At 35.8% G+C, this 24,801-nt stretch overlaps 1 protein-coding gene across 14 annotated transcripts in view; it reads right to left on the bottom strand.

Moving 5' to 3' along the window:
- HMBOX1 (homeobox containing 1) overlaps window positions 1–24,801 on the bottom strand; it is a 191,264-nt gene that overhangs the window by 100,632 nt on the left and 65,831 nt on the right. For all 14 annotated transcript variants that reach the window (XR_014828441.1, XM_005670463.4, XM_005670458.4 and 11 more), the window contains exon 2: window positions 4,725–4,804. Coding sequence is in view for 13 of the 14 variants with exons in the window: in XM_005670463.4 (XP_005670520.1) it covers window positions 4,725–4,747 (23 nt within the window). In the remaining variant the exon portion in view is untranslated. The remainder of the gene's footprint in view (window positions 1–4,724; window positions 4,805–24,801) is intronic.

Genomic DNA, 24,801 nt, shown 5'->3' with positions numbered 1-24,801 from the left:
TTAATTCATTAATTTGTTAAATTCAGGTTTCTACACATTATTCTTTCTCCTTGAAAATGAATTAGAGTTGTGCATTGCTAACTTCAGTCTTCATGCTGTCAAAATACTTCATAAACTGACTTTAGCTATGGGATTTCCAAGAATTGTTTTATTATACAGACCAAAAAATGATAATATATCCCATTTATATCAGAGTAAACAGTATTCTGTACATAACACTTCAAATCTCTCTCTGTATGGAGCAGCACTCTGTATGTAAGCATAAAATGAAAGTAAATTACAAGGATTTAACTTGCTAAAATTATCCAACCTAAAACTATTATTAGGACTATCAGACCCAAAGATCCCATACTATCTGAAACAATGTAATATTTTATGTCATTTCAGATTCACTGACTATGAGAACCGCTTTTTCTTTTTTCTTTTCTCTTTTTACAGCCATATCTGTGGCATATGGAAGTTCCTGGGCCACAGCCTTGGCAACATGGGATCTGAGCCACATCTGCAATCTATACTACAGCTTGAGGCAACACCGGATCCTTAACCCACTGAGTGAGGTCAGGGATTGAACCCACATCCTCACTGAGACAACAATGGGTCCTTCACCCACTGAGCCACAATGGGAACTCCAGAAACCACTTTTGATCCCAAAGTCATAAAAGTAGATAACAGAAGGCACATACTATCCTGTCTGCCCAGAATGTTTCATTGTTTCCAACCACTTGTTGGTGGGGCTGCCACTCATAATATCCCACCTTCTGACCAACTGGGTGGGCACCCAAGGAAACCAAGCCTTGCTCTCCTCAAAATATTCAGGTTAGACTAGCAGGAAGATGGACAACTATTAAAACTGTGAGCAGTTGCAGGAAGACGTTAAATCTGGTATATTCCTCGCCAAGTAGAAGAAGCTCGTTTGTAAGAAAATAAGGCAAGAATGTAAGAAATGCAGAGCAAAACAGAAAGCTCTACAGTGTTCATATCTCTTGTTCTAGTAAATTCCTAAGCCCCTACTACATCTCTGCTCTTCTTGCTGTATTGTTATTTAACAGCATAAACTTCCCTTCATGTTTCACCTTGTTTAAATTAGATGTCTGTGCCTTGTACCAAGAGAGGTCCTTAACACAAAGATATACCTAAATTAAAATGATCTACAATTGTTAGAACAAAATGTATGACTGCTATAGAGCAGAATGATAATGGCATAATAAGCAGAATCAAATCATGCATATGGGAGTTCCCGTCGTGGCGCAGTGGTTAACGAATCCGACTAGGAACCATGAGGTTGAGGGTTCGATCCCTGCCCTTGCTCAGTGGGTCAAGGTTCCGGCGTTGCCGTGAGCTGTGGTGTAGGTCGCAGACGCGGCTCGGATCCTGCGTTGCTGTGGCTCTGGCGTGGGCTGGCAGCTACAGCTCCGATTAGACCCCTAGCCTGGGAACCTCCATATGCCGCGGGAGCGGCCCAAAAAATGGCAAAAAGACAAGAAAAAAAAAAAAATTATGCAGTGATGTGGAAATAAAAATGCAAAACAAAATTAAAAAAAAATCATGCATATGACACTAAAGGTACATGATTTTACTGAGAAAATGCCAGGATTAGAAGCTTTCTTGGATATTAAGAATAATATCCCAATGCACATTAACATAAACAAAGGCACACTTTCTGTCATTTCCAAATTTTATTTCTTATCATCTACCTAGTTTAAGCATATAACCACAAAATTATGGCAATAGTGACCAACAAAGGTCATCTAAGTCCATGATACCAGCAATTCTTTTAAAACAGGAAAAAATAACATGTAAGAACTGAATTAATTTTCCTATGTAGCACAAGAACTGTTCACAGGATAAGGAACATCTTTCACTTTAAATTACTAATCTGAATGCAGACCCAGACCAACAATAACTGAAAATGATGTGAGAAGAATTTCAACAATGTAATAACAGAAACAATGTTTAAAGCATAAAGGAACAATTAAATTTAGGAATTATGGCTCTGTTCATAAACTGACATTCTAAAAGATCATACTATTAGACAATAATAATACACCTATTTTATAATAAATTTCATCCCTACTTGGATATGTAAACCCTTCTTGGATAGGCATGAGGTCCAGAACATACTTTTTTGAATAAAACTCTACAAACATGTAGAGCATAGAAGGTTAAAGCATTCACAAATGATTAATCTTGAAATCATATGCGCAAAAACTACCTTACGTATAAAGTTAATAAGATCTGATTGGTAACACAACATTTTCTTCAGCTTGAGTCTGCTGTCTTTATCTTTTTATCTAGAATGACTAAGCAAAATACAGTCTACTCATATATTAGTTGTTTTTCATACATACTATTTACTGCATAATGATTTAACATATTATAGAATCAATAATAGTATTAATCAACTAAAGATATACTAAGGCCCTTCTAGCTATTTATGGCACATTACTCTCACAATTATTATTACCATGAAAGGAGTGGCAATCTAGTAAGAAAATGACAAGAATTAAGAATAAGTAAGAATCCTCAGAAAACTAAACAGTGAACTACCATTTGATCCAGCAATCCCACTCCTGGGCATCTACCCAGAGAAAAACCACAACTCGCAAAGATACATGTACTCCAATGTTCATTGCAGCACTATTTACAATAGCCAAAACATGGAAACAACCTAAATGTCCATCGACAGAGGAGTGGATGAAGATGTGGTGTATATACACAATGGAATACTACTCAGCCATTAAAAAGAATGAAATACTAGCATTTTTTACAGCATGGATGGACCTAGAAACTATCATGCTAAGTGAAGTCAGCCATACATTGAGACACCAACATCAAATGCTTTCACTGACATGTGGAATCTGAAAAAAGGACAGACTGAACTTCTTTGCAGAACAGATGCTGACTCACAGACATTGACAAACTTATGGTCTCCAGAGGAGACAGTTTGGGGGCTGGGGGATGTGCTTGGGCTGTGGGATGGGAATCCTGTGAAATCAAATTGTTATGATCATTATAAAACTACAGATGTGATAAATTCATTTGAGTAATTAAAAAAAAAGAAAATAATGCTCAGCGTGTGTAGTGTTTGCTAGCTACTTTATGGTGTCAGAGCATGGTTAACCACATCATTAAAGGCTAATGGTGCCATAACATGAAAGTTGGTGTTTTAAATTTACTATTTTGTATGGAGTTAGTTTTTTTCTCATTGTAAAAGTAAATATACCCTATGATATCTGGAAAATACAAAGAAATAGAAAAAAAAAAAAGAATAAGTTAAGAAATGAAGACTTGCTGGGTATTGTGCCTGACAGTATGCTAAAATGATTCTATTATTCAAACCAATGGGAGAACTGACTAACACAAAAGAAGAGGCTATGTATGACTAAAGATAATAGTCTAATATGTCCTTTTCATAATAAAAATACCTTGAGAAAAATAGGATTATATTCCATCTACAATCACATTTTAATAGTTATTTTCAAATTACACTAGTTGAGATTAAGACTTTAAATTATAGCCAGTTTATACACATTTGAGGAAAAAAAATCCAAGTGAAAACATGCAAGTTTACAGACAGAAATATAATTAGGTGTGGAGTCAGAGAACAGGAGACCATTTAGACAAAAATCCGTGAATTAATAACAATTACTGAGTGACCCCTAAGTATAAGACAAAGTACAAAGCAGAAAGGATGCAACATGGGACAAATCAGGCAAAAATTCCTGGCCTCAAGATACTTACATTTTAATGGCTATTGAGAATAGCCACCAACAAATTGTTTTTTTTTTTAAAGAGATACTCAGGCCCAAAGCAATGCAGTGCATTCCCATTTCCCAAGGACACAGCTACTTAGCAGCAAGCAACTCAGGCTACAGTTCACAACACCTGGCCTACTCCAGAGACTTTTCAATATATGATAAAATCAATGAGAGAGGGAGAAATACTTTAATGAAAAACCTAAGTAACAAGGAAAATCTATCTTAATGTCTATTTGCTGGATTATAGAACTGTAAACCAAAACAGAAGGAATTTAATTGAAATGTACACTGCACCAAAGTTTAGAAATACTTACGCTAAAGGAACTCTCACTAGACTCTAAAGATGCACATAATGAGCTAATAAATACTTTATCTTCTCTAATATTTGAAATTCCCAGAATACTTTTATTCAGAGGTCTATTTAATACGAACTAGTGGTTACAATTTATATCCTAGCGCAAAAAAAAAAAAAAAAAAAAAAAAAAACTCCACATGATACCACCATCTCAATTTGTAATTTTTTGTCCGCTTCCAAAGAAAGGCTACCAACTACATTAGCTAATAGGATTAACTACATTATTATCTTCAGTAGGTAAAGGAAAATGACTCAAGTTCTTAGAAGTTTGCACACAAAAGGCACCATTAAGGTAACATGCTCCTAATATCCTGCTTGTCACAAGGAATTTAATACTAGCCATCTGTTTCACAAGTTCCAAGGTTATAAAGCAGTTTAAAATTATGACTAATTTTATGTTCAACTGAAAATTGTTAGACTTCAACATTGAAAACAGAAATGGTAAAAGAGAAAGTTGATGGATATGAAAATTCATTTACCACAAAATTATGAAAATATTCTTTCAACTCTACAAACACCTGCTGTCATTTCTGGATCATAATCATAATGATTTCTTAACTTTATTAAAATAATTGATAAGGTAAAAATTAAGAGATGGACTAGATACTTACACCACTGGAAAGGAACTGAGCATACTTTACATGAGGTGACTCAATATCCTTTCTAGAGATGATCCGTGTTTTTTATCATTCTGTAAAATAGAAAATTCAGAAATACTTTTTAATCAAGTATTAAATAAAATTTTTAATTATGTAACTTAAGGATTAAAAATTAACATCAGATATTTTTTAAGAATTTTTATAATTTTGAAAGGAAATGGGTTTGAAGCAAAATTATAAAACTACAAAAATACTTTTGATAGTTTTCAAAATTATTTACTTAAAAAAATTATTGAAATTTATATCCCTGAAGTTTAATCTGTTACCAGATACCATCTAGGGAAACAGATTTAAACTTGCCATGGAACACACACACACACACACACACACACACACTGTAGTGACATTTAAGATAACTTGTTAATAATATTATAAATGCATTTATGTGGGATCCTCTAAACAAAAAACACACCACAGCATGATTGCAGCTAATAGTCCTAACTGTGGGGTAAATTCTGGGGTCCAGTTTCAACTATATTACTTATATTACTGCTAGCCAAATTGTAAGTGACTTAACTTCTCTAAGTCTAAATTTCTGCATCTAGGAAACAAGGGATAATAGATAACTACTTCAAAAAGCTCAAAGAATTTAAAACATTTTTAAAATGGTGGTGATGAAGCACTTCACAAACTATCAAGTAGTAGGGGCTATTACTACAAATTTTAAAAAGACACTAATATCCATGCTGCATTTTGATTCCTGAACAGAATATAATAATGGAGTGAGTCTAATACTTATCTTTTGATTAGCATTCTGCTGCTTTATTCACCACTCAGACACTTTGACCCCTTTCAATTCAGACATACATCTTAACAAAAAATGAAATCTACTATTCACAGTTTAGGAGCTAAAGATCATGTATTACTGACTGAACTTATTAGCAGTTTCAAACCACAATCTATAGTGGCAACTATTTCCATTAACTCCAAGTTAATATTATAAATTAGACAAAAGTTAAAAATGTTGATGCCAAAAACTATCACATTAAAATACACACTCAGCACTGAATTATATTAAGCAAGACCAAAGTGTCTAACAGTGACTAATGATATACGTGAAATGTAAAGGGTAAAGTTAGAAACCTTTCACATCTGCATATCCTAAATTGTGGCTTTAATGAAGTTCCTATTGTAGTTAATTTTCTTGCTGACTTAAGATATACTGGTTCTAAAAGGAAGATATAAAGTACAAAGAAAATGTGAAAATATTGTTGATTCCATTTCCTAGACAAAATAGCAACACCCGGCCACAAAACTGATTGTAGGTCAATATACATTTTTTCACTCTTGCTCAAATTAAAATATACTAAGTACCTACTTGCCGAACATAGGCAGAAGACCATACTATGAGTAAGATATGGCTCCAGCAGAGTAGGAGCTTATTAAATTATGTGGGAGGGTCAAATAAGAATTACACACACACCCCCCAATAAAGGCATAATGTGATAAAACTAAAAATAAAATAACAATTTAGAAATTATTTTAGGTTACAGAGAACTGGAAAGACTTTTTCAAGTGAGATCTCAGCTGTTATCTAAAGATCAGAATAAGATTTCCACCAAACCAAAGTGTGAAGGGAGATGAGAATTGGTGGAGCAAAGAATTATGGAGAAGGAACGGTTTAAAGGAGATTATGAAGGATGTTTAAGGAATAAGTCGTCCTATATTGCTGGTCTTTAACATGTATGTTTGAGGAGTAAATAAGCTTTACATAACCTATTGAGGGCTGGTAAATAAAATGCATTGCAGCAATTCTGATGTTTATATTTTAAGTACAAGAATGATGCTACAACTGAATCAGACAATCTAGGAAGTAAATTAGCAAAGACCCTCATCTCAGAGATGAGGAAACTGAAATTAAGTCACTGATAATGGCCTGTATAACTGTACATCACTGAATTTGGTACATTTCAGTTATAAATGGGCTCAAAATATCCTGTAAAAATAAAATAGTCTAAGGACAGAAGACTAAGCAAGCAAGGTGCTATGAGTTCTCCACTCCCAGGTTCAACATCACAGAACCCTCCTAGCACAGGAGACAGATTTTTTTTTATTTAATGGATAGAGTTTTGCAGGGAGGGGGTGCAACAGCAGCATGTGGAAGTTCCCAGGCCAGGGACTGAATCTGCATGGCAGCTGCAGCCTGAGCCACAGCCGGATCCTTAACGGGGACAACATGAGAACTTCCTTAATTGACAGATTAAAAAAAAAATTTTTTTTTAAGTTTAAGAACTAAATAAAATGCATTTTAAGTCACACTCATTAGAATGGCTATAATAAAAAAAAAAAAACAGAAAATGACAAGTTTGACACAGACGTGAATAAAATGAAACCTCTGCGTGCTGCTGATGAAAAAGTAAAATGATGGTGCCACTATAGAAAATAGGATGGTGGTTCCTTACAACAATTAAACATAGAATCACCATAAGATACAGCAATTCTACTTCTGGGTATATACTCAAAAGAAGTGAAAGCAGGGACTCGAAAATATGTTTATACACCCAAGTTCATAGCAGCATTATTCACAAAAGCCAAAAGGTAGAAATAAGCTCAAATGTCCATCAGTGGATGAATGGTGGTATATACCAGCAACAGACTATTATACAGCCTTAAAAAGGAAGGAAATTCTGACACCGTAACACTGATGAACCCTGAAGACATTACTCTAATGAAACAAGCCCGTCACAAAAGGTCAAATACCGTAAAATTCCACTTCTATGAATCTTCAAATTCAAAGAGACAGAAAGTAGAACCTGCTTGAAGGGGGCTGGGGAAGGGCAAGTTATTGTTTAATGATAAACTAATGTTTCAGTTTAGAAAGATGAAAAAGTTCTGGAGATGGATAACAGTGATGGTTGTACTTAAATGTATACTGTACTTAATGTCACTGAACTGTATGCTTTAAGATGGTAAATTCTGTATTGTGTATATTATAGTAAAAAGTACAGTGTTAAAATAAAATGTATATTAAAAAGGTATTAGGGATAAAAGTTCGTGGACACTGGATCTTATTTAAGTGCCCAGCTATAAAAAGCAAGTAAGCTATAAAAGGTAAAAAAATCATCTCCTCATTGGACTTTTCATCTGTCATACTTGAAAAAGAAGAGAGAGAACTGAGTAACATTCACAGATGACAGAGAGAAAAGAATTCTGTACCAACAAAGCTTACATTCTGATACATGAAAATTGTAAATATGCAAGAATTTAGAGAGTATGTCTTCTTAGTTACCCCGGCTGGGAAAAATAACTGAGAAAGGGTTCCATCTAAAAAAACGTAAACTAGAACAGAGATGTGATAACAAGACAGAAAAAGTAATATTATAAGTAATGAAACTTTCAGTTTATATTATATAATATACATTTGGATAATAGTCAAATGTCAAAGAACGTATGACTTATATGATAAATAACAACTCCTGAAACAAAGGAGTATATCTTCAAAGAAATTTTAATAGGTAACTACACAAGATGTATTAAAGTATCTATTCAAAGTAAAATAGTTATAGGCAGGTGAGATGAAGCTGGGCAAAAGTACTCTAAAGTTCTCATCTTTTCAAGGTCAAAAAGACACAAGGAGGGAAATGTGCATCTTTTGGGAGAAAACAGTATTTTGTTTTAAAGTAACTGCAGAGAAATATGTTATCATCCAAAGTATAATTTTAAGGTCAAAAGCACCTAGTAGGATAAAGAGAAAGACTATACAATTATAAAATATAGAGTTTATGACCAAGATGTAAGAGTTATAAACATATATAGCAAATAACACAGTAAATAATAAAGCAAAACATACTGACATTTTAATAATTTTATTTTTATATATAAATACTGAGTAATTTATATATTTATATAATTGTATAACCTCCATATGCCGCGGAGTGGCCCAAGAAATGGCAAAAAGACAAAAGAATTCAGTACGACTATCTTCACTCATTTTATGAGTAAAATTTTATATCTTTAAAAAAAAAGGAGTAAATATATGGCCTTAACAGCTTTTGATATTTTACAAAGGCAAGGAGGAAGGAGTCAGTAAATAAGAAATTAGAAAAATTACAAAATATATCAAAATAAACTAGGGAGGGAGGGACAAAGAGATTTTTTTTTGAAATTAACATAAGGAAATTATAGAAAGCATAAATAAATCCAAAAGCTAGCTCTCTGAAAAATTGTTTAGACATCACTTAGTCTTTTAAGGGGGTTAAAAAAAAAAAGAGTGAAAACCCAAATTATTCAAAATGAAAAGAGAAATAAAATCATAAGTAAAGGAAGGAATTAAGAAAGCAAGACAAAAGTAAGAAAATACAAATGCTATTTCATGGCAATTCATTTGAAAACCTAAGAGAAAAATATTTTCCCAGTAAAATAGAAAATATCAAAATTGACTCAAGTAAAATGAATTCTTGAACAGAACCAAATACTGCGTATTAAAGGTAAATAAAAATCTACTACAGAAAAAGAAATCACAACCAGCTAGATTCTAAGTAGATTCTTACTCTTTAAAAAAAAACCCACAAATAAACCATAATTCCAATAATATCAAATCAAAGAAAAATACCAAAAATGTTTCAATTCATTTTATGAGGTCAAAATAACTCAATACCAAATCTAATAGTACATAGCACAGAAAACACACTATGAACCCTAGAAGTTAAATGTAAAATTTCTAAATTAAAAAAAAATCAGAGAATAGAGTCCAGCCATATATCAAAAATAATATATTACCACAATTTACTGCAGCAATGAAAGAATGGTTCTCTTTTAGGAATCAATACAATTCAATATATCAACAAATAAAGGAGAAAAAAAATCATGTAATTTTATCAATGGATGCTGAAAAGGCATTTGGTAAAATTCAGTCACCACTTTTAATAAAAGCTCTAAGGAAAAGAATATTCAAAAATTAAGCATTTTTGGCTTAAAGACTTCACTGACCAGTTATCAGAATATATTCAAAAGACACTAATCAAATTAATATAGCACTGGCAAAGGAATAGGCACACAGATAAGTGGAACAGAATAAAGAGCTTAAATAATGATATCAGCACATATAAGGAAATGTACAAGCCAAAGGTTAAATTTTATTACAACAAGAAAGGATAAATTATTATTATTATTTTTATTATTTTTGTCTTTTTGCTATTTCTTGGGCCGCTCCTGTGGCATATGGAGGTTCCCAGGCTAGGGGTCTAATTGGAGCTGTAGCCACCAGCCTATGCCAGAGCCACAGCGATGTGCGATCCGAGCCGTGTCTGCAACCTACACCACAGTTCTAACCCACTGAGCAAGGGCAGGGACCGAACCCGCAACCTCATGGTTCCTAGTCGGATTCGTTAACCACTGCGCCAAGACGGAACTCCGATAAATTATTTTTAAAAAGAATCATCACTGAGTTCCCGTTGTGGCTCAGCAGGTTAAGAACATGACTAGTATCCATGAGGATGCAGATATGATCCCTGGCCTTGCTCAGTGGGTTAAGGATCTGGCATTGTCACAAGCTGTGGTGTAGGCTGCAGAGGCAGACTGGATCTGACGTTGCCATGGCCTTGGTGTAGGCCAGTAGCTGCAGCTCTAATTCGACCCCTAGCCTTGGAACTTCCACATGACACTGGTGCAGCCCTAAAAGGAAAAAAAAAATTAAAAATTAAAAAAATAAATTAATCATCACAAAGCTGGTTATTATCTAGTAAAAAGAATTAGACCTTTATTTTATATTATATGTCAAAAATTAAATTCCAGGTGCAATAAAGACAAATGTAAAAATAAAACACAGCAATACATTTTACAACAGAATTTAGATGACATGTCTTATGAGCATTCTTATCAAAAAGCAGAAACTTTAAAAGATAGACAAGAAGAGTTTAGAACTTCCTGTTATGAAAAAAAACTAATGAATTAAATTGGAAAAAAATAATGTGGCATGTAGAGGAAGAGCAGATCCAAGCTGTCAAGTTTATAAAAAATACTCAAACTTACTAGAGGTCAGACAATTAGTTTAACAATAAGATATCCCTTTAGCAAAAATTTAGAAGATTGACATCTCCACAAAGGGTACTGACATATTTCACTGGCCTAAGTTCAAATTATGAAAGATTTTTGGAAAAAAAATCTACCAACATATATTAAAATTTAAAGTACACCTTTAACCCAGTAGTCCTACTCCTGGGAATCTATCATATAGAAATAAAAATAATCATACATGATATACAAGGATATTTACTGCCACTTGCTTTTCTAATTCCTTGTCTCTATAAACAAAATTGTTTCAATAAATATAGGAAGGGCTGAAAAAATGACAATATACTTCATCAATTAACACAATGCAATCACTCCTAAAAAGAGTTAACTAGAGTTTTATCAGGTGACTTGGTGGGATCTAAACACTGCAGAGTTTAAGCTAGAAAAAAAAAAAAAGCAAAATACAATCAAATGAGTATGATGAGGTTTAAAAAGAAAAACTACAACTGAATATATCCTTTTAGGAATTCTCTGGTGACCTAAGGGCTAAGGATCTGCCATTGTCACTGCTGTGGCTTGAGTTCATTTTCTGGCCCAGGAACTTCTACATGCCATGGGCATGCCCTCCCACCCCCCGCCCAAAAAAACCCTTTAATATGTGTGTCTCATGTCAGTGTGTTAATTGATATACATACATACACACATACACATAAAGTACATGAGCATGGTGAAGAAACAGGTGGTCAACAAGTAATGGAGTTGGGGTTAAAGGATGGGTATGTATGTATGGAATATGGGTCAGGAAGGATAAATGCACCTATGCAATAGATATAAATACACACCTATAAAATTATAAAAATTCCTACTATCAGAAATAGAATGATCAAGGATTAGGGCTGTCAAAATCCTACACAAAGTCAGGGTAAGCAATGAAGAAGCCTACTGTCTGCACTGTTGACCCCTGAAGAAAAAAATATAATCTGGAAAATTCATTAGGAATGAGAACCTACAGATGCTATGTTACCTACAAATGGTAAGAAGCCTCTGTTTTTCCTTGTTTTTCTCTTTAATATAAAAAGTAGTAAATAGCAATGAGATCCTGCTATAGAGCAAAGGGAACTATACCCAATCACCTGTGATGGAACATGATGGAAGATATTATGAGAAAAAGAATATATATATATATATATATACATATATATATATGTATAACTGGGTCACTTTGCTGTATAGCAGAAATTGATAGAAAATTGTAAAGCAACAGTAATAAAAAAATTTTTAAAGATTTTTATTTTTTCCATCATAGCTGGTTTACGGTGTTCTGTCAATTTTCTATAAAAATTTTTTTTTAAAGTAGTAACTGTATTAGGTAAAGGAAAATTTCAAAACACATGCAATAAAGGGTAAGTCTGCCTCCTATCCCAAACTCCTTTTTCTTTTTTTTGTCTTTTTGTCTTTTTTGCTATTTCTTTGGGCCGCTCCCGCAGCATATGGAGGTTCCCAGGCTAGGGGTCTAATCTGAGCTGTAGCCACTGGCCTACGCCAGAGCCACAGCAACGCAGGATCCGAGCCGCGTCTGCAACCTACACCACAGCTCACGGCAATGCCAGATCGTTAACCCACTGAGCAAGGGCAGGGACCAAACCCGCAACCTCATGGTTCCTAGTCGGATTCATTAACCACTGCGCCACGACGGGAACTCCCCCAAACTCCTTTTTCTCTTCCACTCAGACACCATTCAGTTTCTTCAAACATCTTTGGGGATAAATTCCCAATATAAGAATTGTTACGACAAAGAGCACATACATTTCAAATTATGACAGACAGATTTTGTCAAATTGCCTCCCCAAAGAGGACCAAGTACTCCCACTTTTGGGAAATGGCTAACTGTGAATCCAGTACGCCAGTGGTGATTTACAATTGAATTTCATTATGCAGTTCGGCTTGTATGTATTTTATTCAATAATTGTAAACAGAGGAGTTTCCGTCGTTGCACAGTGGTTAACGAATCTGACTAGAAACCATGAGGTTGTGGGTTTGATCCCTGCCCTTGCTCAGTGGGTTAAGGATCCGGCGTTGCCATAAGCTGTGGTGTAGGTTGCAGACACTGCTCGGATCCCACATTGCTGTGGCTCTGGCGTAGGCCAGTGGCTACAGCTCCAATTAGACCCCTAGCCTGGGAACCTCCATATGCCGAAGGAGAGGCCCTAGAAAAGGCAAAAAGCCAAAAAAAAAAAAAAAAAAAAAGAAAATTGTAAACAGAATGAGCAGAATACTTAAATCAAAGAAAAAAGTAAGAAACAAGGAGCGTAAGGCTTTTAGGAAGAAAGCAAAATATAAGAATGATAAAGATACTCCTTTTACAGATTCTAAAACTGTTGCTTATAACTTCAAGTCACTCATTTGGCTCAACTGATAAAAGACTAAACTTTTCTTTTCCATAAAGCATTATTTTAAATATCTGCAAATCTTCACAGAGTCTTCATCTAAATAGTCCCAGTCCTGATTCCAGTTTGACATGGCTTCCTCATGTGTCATTATCTTGTCTTCTCTTAAAAAGTGGGGCTCCCCAAATTCAACACAAGACTCCTGCAGAAAGCCTAACCAGAGCAGGATACAGGAAACTATTAGTTCCCCTGGACTGAAACTACTTACATTACTTTCTCCCACTACCAAGTCATTTTTATGTGTGTATTAAATTTGCAGACAAAGTCTTTCTTTGCACATTCATTCAAGAAGCAGCGATTAAACATCAATGATAGAACTGATCTAGGCTCTTCCTCCCTGAACTAAAGGTTTGGGTTTTTTTTAAAGCAAAACGGTTTCATTTTTAATTTTTTTCTTTCTAAACAAATATTACTACTTGACATATTATCTAATTTTATTTGTATTTTATCTGCATCACTACTGACTATTAAACTAGGGTAGTTTTGGAACAGGCATTACAGTGTTTATTGAACTAATTCAGGAAAAGATAAAAGAAGGTGGGAGCTCCATATTTTTCCAGGCTTCTGGAAAGGAGTCTCTAGGCTACTACACTTCACTGCTAGATGATATTGGAGCTTTATCAATAAACACCTTAATCAGAAGAGCCATGCCTACCACATACCCTCTAGAATTTTCTATGAAAGTCTAATATAGGAAGTATAGGTTTTGATAACTTCAAGATATGTGGTGGTTTTTGATGTTACCCTCAGTATGTTTCCTATGTTTTTCCATTCTAAAATAATTATATAAACTAAAAATAAAAATATATCTTCCCCTATTAGTAGTAGTAGGTCACTGGTAAACTCTATTGAACTATGCTATAAAATGTTAGGGAATAATTATCCTTAGATTGGAGGCTGAGCCACCATTTCTCCTCTATGTGTGGCCTCAAATGTATAAACTCCAACCATTTGCATCTATCTTTACACTATAGTTGATTTAGATGCCACCTCCTTTGTGGAATAATTATTACTTAGAACTGTAGCTGTATACTCTCTGGTATAATTTCATATTTTTTGATTCTTCAAGTCAAAACACATCTATGAAGCAGCTACTCTTTATGTTACTGAGCATTCCCTGCTGTGGAAGTCTCAGGGTTCTCTACTTTCATGGGGTGTTACTGTTTCATGACTCTACTCCATTCTCATTGAACTACAGTAAAAATACATGACAGCAGGCAGCATTTTTTCCCCATGTCAGTTTAGAATAATTGTTCCCAAACTGTGCTCTGCATCAAATCATATGGAGGTCTTTTAAAATGCAGAATCCCTAGCCAGCTCTGGACCTGATTCCAAATAACTGGAGGTAGTGGGATCCAAAAACATATACACATGTTGTTTGTTTTTTTTTTTTAATTTTATGGTCACGCCCATGGCATACGGAAGTTCACAGGCCAGAGACTGAATCCAAGCCATAGCGGGGATGCACGCTATAGCTGCAACTTAAGCTGCAGCTGCGGTAAGATCCTCTGAACCACTGAATGAGACCAGGGATCGAACCCACACCTCTGCAGTGATCCGAATGGCTGCAGTCGGATTCTTAGCCCACTGCCCCATGGCAGGAACTCCTCTGAGAAAATTTTTAAACAGCTTTTGTTCTACTTGGAAACTACTAGTTTAGAGGACAATAAAGAACTCTAATAATGCAAGGCTGTATCTCTTGTGTAAAATATAATATCTAGGCATAAAGATAATTTTGACCATACCAACACACCCAAATTATCTCGTAGTATTTCCCATACCAACATTCCCAGCAAATGATCAGATACACTTGTAAGAGCATACGTCCTTTACAAAACTCACTGCTAGTAGGGTTACATAAATATATTTCTGCTATATAATAAAATAATTCATATACAAATCTCCTTCCTGGAATGTGAGCTCCTTAAGAGCAAAGATTGTTTCTTATCCATTGCTATAGTTCCAACTCCTACTAAGGTGTCAGCAACACTGTAAACAGTAAATAAATTTCTGCTTAGTGAAGAGATAAAAGAAAATGCCAGAGTTCCCACTGTAGCTGAGTGGTTAATGAAGCCGACTAGCATCCATGAGAACGCAGGTTTGATCCCTGGCCTTGCTCAGTGGGTTAAAGATCTGGTGTTGCCGTGGGCTGTGATGTAGGTTGCAGACGCAGCTCAGATCCTGTGTTGCTGTGGCGGAGGCCGGCGGCTACAGCTCCGATTCAACCCCTAGCCTGGGAACCTCCATATGCTGTGGGTACGGCCCTAAAGAAACAAAAAGACAAAAAAAAAAAAAGAAAAAAAAAGAAAGACAAAAGACAAAAAAAGAGAGAAAATGCCTATTTTTCAAGTTTCATTCAAATAAAATAATCTTAAGAATTCTAATTCTTCAACACCAAAAGGTTTTGTTATTAAATGAAAAATTAAGGAGTTCCCATTATGGCTAAGTGGGTTAAGAACTCAACATAGTGTCCATGAGGATGCAGGTTCAATCCCTGGCCTCAATGAGTGGATTAGGGATTTGGTATCGCCACAAGCTGTGATGTAGGTCAAAGATACAGCTAGGATCCTGCATTGCCTTGGCTGTGGCATAAGTCTGCAGCCGCAGCTCCAATTTGACCCCTAGTCTTGGAACTTCCATGTGTCACAGGTACAGCCCTAAAAAGAAAAAAAATTAAAAATTAAAAATTAATGCAATTTGAACATTTTCTAAGACAATTGATAAGCATTTATTATTTACTATATGCCAAATGTTACACAAGTGATAAGGATACAAAAAAATGAGCTTTGCTCTTGACAGTAGTATATCTAATATAAATGTTCCCAAAGAGGTATCCTGTCATTGGTTTACAGTCTACATCCTCAGTATCCTTGGAGCCAATCTCTATTAGGACTGATGCTCCTGAGATAGCTAAAAATAATGGACTGAGAATTCAAGAATTCAACAATTCCATGCTGCTTAAGCCATGACAGTTCTCCACAACGTGACATAACAGTTCACTACAAAGGAAAACTTACTACTTGAATGGCAGAATCTCATCATCATTATGAACAATTTTTAAAGTTTTTGTGACTACCATTCAAATATCCCCTGGACTAAAACAGAGACTTACACAAAACATTTCTGTTGGCACACATCTAGAATATCTTGATGTTAAAATGTAGCAATTTACTCACAGAACCAATCCAGATGCCCTGATCTATTGCTCAAACATTCACATGGCTTTGAAGCCTATATTCTCCTTCGCCGGAAGATTATACTAATATAATGATAAGCAACTTCCAGAGCAGTAACTTATGATCTTGCATTTCTGGATGGTCTACTATCTTCCTCCTCATTTTGCATTTCCCCTATTCCAGCTTCCCAATGTTTAATAAATTAAATAACTACAGAACCAGAGTGAGATATTTCATTAAACTAGAATAAGGTGATTCATAAAATCTCATATTAAGCTAGAATTGATGTTAATAATGTTTTTCAAATACCTCAGTTTAACAGAGAGCAAAAAAAAAATCTGCTAATTGGAGCTAGAAAACCTGATACCCAGGTTACTGTTTACACTAATTTACCAATAAATAAAAGCAAAAATTCTAGTCAGTCATTCAGAAACTTAGGGTCTATTTAAATGCATGTCATCTGAGAGCTTTGCTAGGAGTTCAGAATTATCATGTGTAAACAGAAGCTGTCAAAAGTTGAACCTAGGCAAGTAGAGGGAGAAATAAAATTTAACATATTTTGGTAAATACCACCTTAAAAAAAAAAACTATACAATGATATAATTGTTTGATATTCATTTTCTCTGCAGGCATTTCTTTTTATGCCTCAGTCCTGCAGGATTTTGTTCATTTATGCTTTTAACAAATACTTACTGAGCAACTAGGTAGGTTATGCCAGGCACTAGAAAATACAACAATGAACAGAATAAAATTCCTGTTCACATAAAACTTACACTTAGGTGAAAGATAGGCAAGTTCAAAGAAACAAACAAACAGAAAAAAAAGAATCAAATACACAGTACTGAGATCATGATAAATACAACAGAAAAAAATAAAGTTGGGAAAGAATTAGGGATTGGGGAGGTGGGTTACAATTTTAAACAGGTTGCTCACAGAAAGACTCAAGTGAGAAAGTTAAATCACAGTAAAGGCTGAATGCTATTAGGAAGCAAGCTGTGCAGATAGAGGAGAAAGGTCATTTAAGATCAAGACCTTGAGGCAGAAACTGTCTACGATGTTCAAAGAATAGCACCAAGGACAGTGTGGCCAGAGTTGTATTAGGAAGAGATAATGTAGTAGAACATGAAATCACAGAAGTGGAGGCTCCCAGGAGGGTAAGATCAAAGAGGAACCTATAGTTGAAATTTTTGGTTGAAAAATACTAAATATTATCTTAGCTAGATTGAGATTTAATTACTACCCTAGGTATGACCCAATTTAATAGGAAATTTAGCAAGAATTTCTAATAATATCAACAAGTTAGCAGAGATGTTATTTTTGGACATTCCCAGCATCCATTAAATTGTATTTCGGAGAGCATCATCAACTACATTTATAAATGACTAAGTTTGAAGCATGCTCTTGTCAATTTACAAGGTGGTAAATGCTGAAAGGAGGATTTAAGAAGACAGAGGATGAAGGAATCCATGTTTTCCACTGCAGAGAAGTGGAGAAGTGATTTATCTCCCATATCTCAGGAGGTACGCTAATATGCAATTCAAAATAAGAAGGTGGCCAATTAGATAGTGTGAAGTCAAACAAATTCCAGGGATCCAACTTATGCTCTAACCCAATATTCATAATACTGTAAGCATCCTAAGGACAACAACAGTTTCTTTTTTCACATTATCCACAGCCTACTATAATTATTTTAGGGCATCACATTCTGTATTGCCTGACTGAACAGACATAAAAATTATCTCAACTCATGAGTAAAAGCTCTGCACCCGAGTTGGGGAGCACACAACTTTCTCACACTTCTATCTTTAAAAAACTGGGGCCACAGAAAACCATCCTATTTTCTCTATTTCTTTTTCCTTCAGCGTTCCCCATGACCTGGTCATTATAGCACGATCACATAGTCTATTCCAGAATTACAATGGTTTATCTCAATTTTATCTGATAAAGGCTCTATATTTCAGATCCCTTATTCTGAATTATTTTCCTTAGATATCTACCGACAAGTTCAGGAGTTCTGAAACTAAGGAGAATCATAAAATATAATGTACCATAGAAATATACAGCATTAATACTTTTAATTATTTATTGTATGGTACCAAATACAACCAGCCTTCAAAAAGCACTTTCTTCTACTACAGATTTACATAGAATTATAGGTGGAAAGACTTCGCCAATCATTAGAAATCAAAGATTCCGGAGTTCCCGTCGTGGCGCAGTGGTTAACGAATCCGACTAGGAACCATGAGGTTGCGGGTTCGGTCCCTGCCCTTGCTCAGTGGGTTAGTGATCCGGCGTTGCCGTGAGCTGTGGTGTAGGTTGCAGACGCGACTCGGATCCCGCGTTGCTGTGGCTCTGGCGTAGGCCAGTGGCTACGGCTCCGATTCGACCCCTAGCCTGGAAACTTCCATATGCCCCGGGAGCGGCCCAAGAAATAGCAACAACAACAACAACAACAATAACAACAAAAAGACAAAAAAAAAAAAAAAGAAATCAAAGATTCCCAAATCAGTTCCAAATCAGCTTTTTTTTTTTTTTTTTTGTCTTTTTGCCATTTCTTGGGCCGCTCCCGGGGCATATGGAAGTTTCCAGGCTAGGGGTCGAATCGGAGCTGTAGCCACCGGCCTATGCCAGAGCCACAGCAATGCGGGATCCAAGCCGCGTCTGCAACCTACACCACAGCTCATAGCAACGCCAGATCCTTAAACCACTGAGCAAGGCCAGGGATTGAACCCGCAATCTCATGGTTCTTAGTCAGATTCGTTAACCATTGCGCCACGACGGGAACTCCCCAAATCAGTTTTAAATTCTGCTATATTATATCTAACCAGCATTAAAAATATGCTAAATCTGTATCTCACGCTCTTTTACTTCTTTTTATATGTTATTATATAAATAAATATAAAGATTGAAAAATAATTACCAAGCTAATTCACATTAAAGATAATCGCTATGAAAGGCAAGAATGAGTCAGTCTTAAAATTCTGAGGTAATACTTTTTGCCACTTTCTGAAATACTGCTAGATACCTTCATCATAAAACAGGTTATCATTTAAAACTAAAATTTATAGTTGTAAAAAATCACTTTTGATATGGTGAACTAAAACAAAACACAAAGAGTTCCCTTGTGGCACAGCGGGTTGGGGATCTGGTGTCATTGCAATGGTTCAGGTAATTGCTGGGGTGTGAGTTCAATCCCTGGCCCAGGAACTTCCACACACCATGGGTGTGGCCAAAAAATCAATCAATCAATCAAACCACAAGTATATGCTAAATTAATTAGTGCTAATTACCCTCCTTAACAGGTTCTTTTATCTGTGACCTCTATCTTAGTTGAGATTTTTCTGGAGACACCCAGAAATCTTAGCTCCATTGCCCCTTTGTAAATTTGAACCATCAGTTTTCAAAAAGGTTATCACATCCTAAGGGAAAAATGATTTAAGAAGAGTATTCAGAAAAGCAATGGAATGGCTGGTATTGAGAAAATTTACTTTCTAATATGGGAGTTTACTTGGAAAACTAAACTATGATGAGAAAGTGGTTTCATAATTATGCAGAAATCCAGAGCTAGGCAGACAGGTCTCTGCCAGCAACTGTTTGGACAAAGGCTTGCTCCTCCCAAGTAACTGTTTCAAGTTTTATCACACAATTCAGTTTTTTTGAACAATGGCTCTAACTAACCTTTTAATTATCCTAAAAATGAATACATGACTATTTGAGGAAAAAGCATCAAAAGCAGTTGTTTCTAAATGAATGGCAGGTGGGTGCAGAGTATGGTTTTTTAAAAAAAGCCTCTGATGAGGAGGGGAAAGGTGATAGAACAACTGTCTGCCCCTTTCCAGTGGGAAATTATGAAAAATGGAATAAAGGAACATGCAGTAGTAGAGATGCACCAAGTAAGAGTTTTTGATCCAATGAGAATCATAATGCAGTATTTGGAGACTTTGGCTGAAGCCTCTTCCAATATCTCATAGATAAACCACATTCAAAGAATACCATGAATTCTAAAGCAATAGAAATAATAGCTACAATAAACAAATGGGTCCTAACTAAACTCATAAGCTTTTGCAAGGCAAAGCAAATCTTAAACAAAACAAAAAGACAGCCCACAGAATGGGAGAAAATATTTGCAAAAGATGCAGCTAACAAGGTCTTAATTCCAAAATATACAAATAGTTCATACAACTCAATAACCAAAAAAACCCAAACAACCCAACTGAAAAATGAGCAGACCACCTAAATAGACATTTCTCCAAAGATGACATGCAGATGGCCAGTAGACACATGAAAAGATGCTCATCATCAGTAATTATTGGAGAAATGCAAATCAAAATTACAATGAAGTACCACTTCATACAGGTCAGATTGGCCATCATTTAAAAGTCTACAAATAATAAATGCTGGAGAGGGTGTAGAGAAAAGGGAACCCTCTTACACTGTTGGTGGGACTGTATATTGGTGCAACCATTATGGAAAACTGTATGGAGGTACTCAAAAAACTAAAAATAGGGTTGCCATATAATCTAGCAATCCCACTCCTAGGTATATAGCCATACAAAACAAAAAATTCAAAAAGATATGCACCCCTATGTTCACAGCAGCTCAATTTACAATAGCCAAGACATGGAAACAACCTAAATGTCTATCAACAGATAAATGGATAAAGAAAATATACATACACATATACATGCACACACTCATATACAACAGAATATTATTCAGCCATTAAAAAGAATGAAATAATGCCATCTGCAGCAACATGGATGGATCTAGAGTTTCATACTAAGTGAAGTAAGTCAGAAAGAGAAAGACGAATATCATATTGCATCACTTATATGTGGAATCTAAAATATAACACAAATGAACATATCCATAAAAACAGAAAGACTCACAGACACAGAGAACAGACTTGTGATTGCCAAAGGGGAGGGGTTTTGGGGAGGGAAGAACTGGAGTTTGGGATTAACAGAAGCAAACTATTTAAACTAAATATACAAGGGATAAATAAAAGAGTCCTACTGAAGAGCACAAGAAACTATGTTCAATATCCCATGATAAAAACCATAATGGAAAAGAATATGAAAAATATTGTATATGTATATATAACTGAGCCACTATGCTGTATAGCAGAAATTAATATTAAAAATCAACTATACTTCAACAAAATAAAAAAGAATGCCATGAATGATTTCAGAGAGAAACTAGTATCTGTGATCATGCTTCCCCTACCTCTTCAAAAAATGACCAAAACCTAAAAAGAATCCTGGTACAGACCACAGAGACAACATAATGAGTATCTGTATTTTCTGCTCCTGGCTGCTCAAATTCTAAAAATCTACACTTCTTAAGTAGAAAATGCTTGTTGGGAGTTCCCGTCGTGGTGCAGTGGTTAACGAATCCGACTAAGAACCATGAGGTTGCGGGTTCGGTCCCTGCTCTTGCTCAGTGGGTTAACCATCCGGCGTTGCCGCGAGCTGTGGTGTAGGTTGCAGACCCGGCTTGGATCCTGCGTTGCTGTGGCTCTGGCGTAGGCCGGTGGCTGCAGCTCCGATTGGACCCCTAGCCTGGGAACCTCCATATGCCACGGGAGCGGCCCAAGAAATAGCAACAATAACAACAACAACAACAACAAAAAGACAAAAGACAAAAAAAAAAAAAAAAAAAAAAAAAAAGAAAATGCTTGTTGGAGTCATAGAATATGGTGACTAAATCAATAGAAATGTGATATCAAAATCTCATGATTCTGTATATTGTGACTGGAAAATGTCAAGAGTAAAGGAAATTCTAAATAAAGTTTAAAGAAGATGGACAATGATGATATGCAGAGCTGAATATAAAAGAATCAGTGAACATCTAGAGGCAATACCTAGCTGATAGCAGATGATGAGGAACTAGAACTTTTGGAGGTCAGAGCTAGAGAAAGAGACCAAGGAGCTGCCTCTGTATGCACAATAGCAAGGGACATACTGGAGGCTTAGGGAGATGGGCCAATCCCGTGGATGTATTTTCCTTTGGTCTACATGGTATTTAATAGTTAGGAGACTAAATATAAATGTGGAGGGTTTAGTTTTTACAAAAAAAAAAAAAATGCTGAATCTGTTACTCTTGAGTCTCCACTGAGTTTTTAATCCCTCGTGTGCAAACAAGTGGCTGGAGCCGAACACCTCTTCTTATATTAGGCATGTTCTCTCCAGGTCACCACAGTCCCTGCCAGCTCTAGACTCTAAGTACCAGCTGCTGCTTATCACCCAGCTTATACTGTGGTTTGTTTCATGACAGAGAAATAAATCTTTATACTTACATCTCTATGAAAAGTTTAAAAACAAAAACTAAATCTATTGTTTTTCCTTATACCTAGACCACTTATTTATGTTTCCTGGAGACTGAATGAGAAATCAACAAATAAAATGAGGTGGTAATACAGCTAGAAGAAGGGTTCTAGAATATAACCTAGAAATAAAAAATAGAACAAACAAAATAGTAACTCCTCAGAATTTAGTAACTGAAAATGTAGCAGGTTCCAAATTATATAACCATTAATCTTGCTATTCCAGTTCTGGGGATCTATTCTGCAGATACACATGAACAAAATAAATTATGTTCAGTGTTATTTTTTGCAGCATTATTTGTAATAGGAAAATATTAGATACAACCTAAGCATCCACCATTAGGGAACTAGATAAGTTATGATAAAATCATATAATGCAGCCATAAGAAATAAAGAATTCCTTATATGTTAATAGGAAACAGTCTCCAAGTGAAAAGAACACGGAAGAGCATAGCATATATGTCATTTGTGAAGGAGGAGGAGGAAGAAAAGGAGGAAAAAAGGGGGGAAGAATATATAAGTAACTGTATAAAGATTTGTTTATACATGCATGAAGTAATTCTGGAAGGATACAGAAGAAAGTGGTAATACTGACTTCCTTGGGGATGGGAACTTGATAACTGAAAAAAGGAGGTTCTAGAAGAGTTTTCACTAGACATATTTTCCTTTCTTTTGAATTTTGTGGCGGGCAAATAGGTACCTATTCAAAAATCAGTTTTTAAACATGTAACAGGTTGGGAGTTTCCACTGTCGCTCATCAGAAACGAACCCGACTAGTATCCATGAGGATATGGTTTGATCCCTGGCCTCACTCACTGAGTTAAGGATCTGGCATTGCCATGAGCTGTAGTGCAGATCACAGACATGGCTCGGATCCCACATTGCTGTGGCAGTGGCATAGGCCAGCAGTTCCAGCTCCAATTTGACCCCAAGCCTGGGAACTTCCATATGCCACAGGTACAGCCTTAAAAAGTAACAAACAAACAAAAAGTAACAGGTTGTCTGAGCTGATTCTCAGTATGATTATGAATTCAGTAACTGTCAGTACTAGTGACCACTGGAGGAGAGCCAGTAATCTCTCTCCACACATATGATATTTTGCCTTTTAGTTCATGGATGGAAATTTCAGTAGCAACCTAGAGGGGGAGGGGTGAGCAGAAGGAGAGAAGGAAAGTGAGATGAAATAAGAACAATGGAAGAAATAACATGGTATCTTTTTTCATCTGGCTCTTTGAACTGGTTTTGAGCCCAGAGAGAGTAAAAGGGAAGATTCAAAAGATAAGACACCTTTTCAACAAAGACTGTGAAACTGTGAGCACAAACTTTGTTGCATTGGGACTCAGGGACAAAGTATGGTACAGGGATGGAGGACTGAGGGGAAGGCAGCTCTAATTTAGCCCCACACCTTTTGAGAACTTGAAGATAGCTGTTTCTGAAAAGACAACACTCCTGGCATGGCTACTATCCCTCACAGAGGGCCCAGCAGCAGGGGCAGTGATGAGGTACCACATTAGGGTGGGCTGAAGCGGATACACCCCCCTGAGCAGGCTTAAGACAAAATATTCATTTCTGTTACCGAATACTTATTACATTCTACTCAAGGACTCCCAGAAATAGTGAGAGGGACTCTGAAGAGGCTGGGGATTTGTGTGAGTAGGAGGAAACTAAAAATTATATTTCATCTCTATACAAGTGATTAAGGCTAGAAACAATTATGATACAAAAGTATAAAAAGTATACGTGGACCAGTAAAAGAAAGAAAACAATACCTTGGGCAAGAGAGCCAAAAGGGAAATCTTACTGGATTTTTTTTTTTTTTTTTTTAAACTTAGGCCATTGCTCACTGAACAGGAAGTAGAAGAGAAAAAAATATGAGGATGGCTGGAAAGAGGTTACTCAAGGCTCTGCTGGGAACCAACACACTTAGTTATGCAGTACCTACTTTCCAAAGTGAAATCTTTCAACTGCTTTAAAATGTTTCTTTTCTAAGCCATTGAAAGCAATGAGATCATGCTCTTGATTAAGAGCCAGGTTTTTTTTCCCTGCAACCCAGATTGTTGAAGTTACAAAGAAGAAAAATTAGAGGAATGAAAAGGGGTGAAGGTAGGAAGAACTGGGAGCAGAAAACA

This window comes from Sus scrofa, chromosome 14 (genome assembly GCF_054392235.1).
Source record: "Sus scrofa isolate SSC_HxYL_T2T_F1_AM1 chromosome 14, Sscrofa_HxYL_maternal_Yorkshire_Landrace_v2.0, whole genome shotgun sequence".
Lineage (NCBI taxonomy): Eukaryota > Metazoa > Chordata > Mammalia > Artiodactyla > Suidae > Sus > Sus scrofa.
The sequence above is the reverse complement of the archived record's forward strand: the minus strand, read 5'-3'. Positions and strand labels throughout refer to the sequence as shown.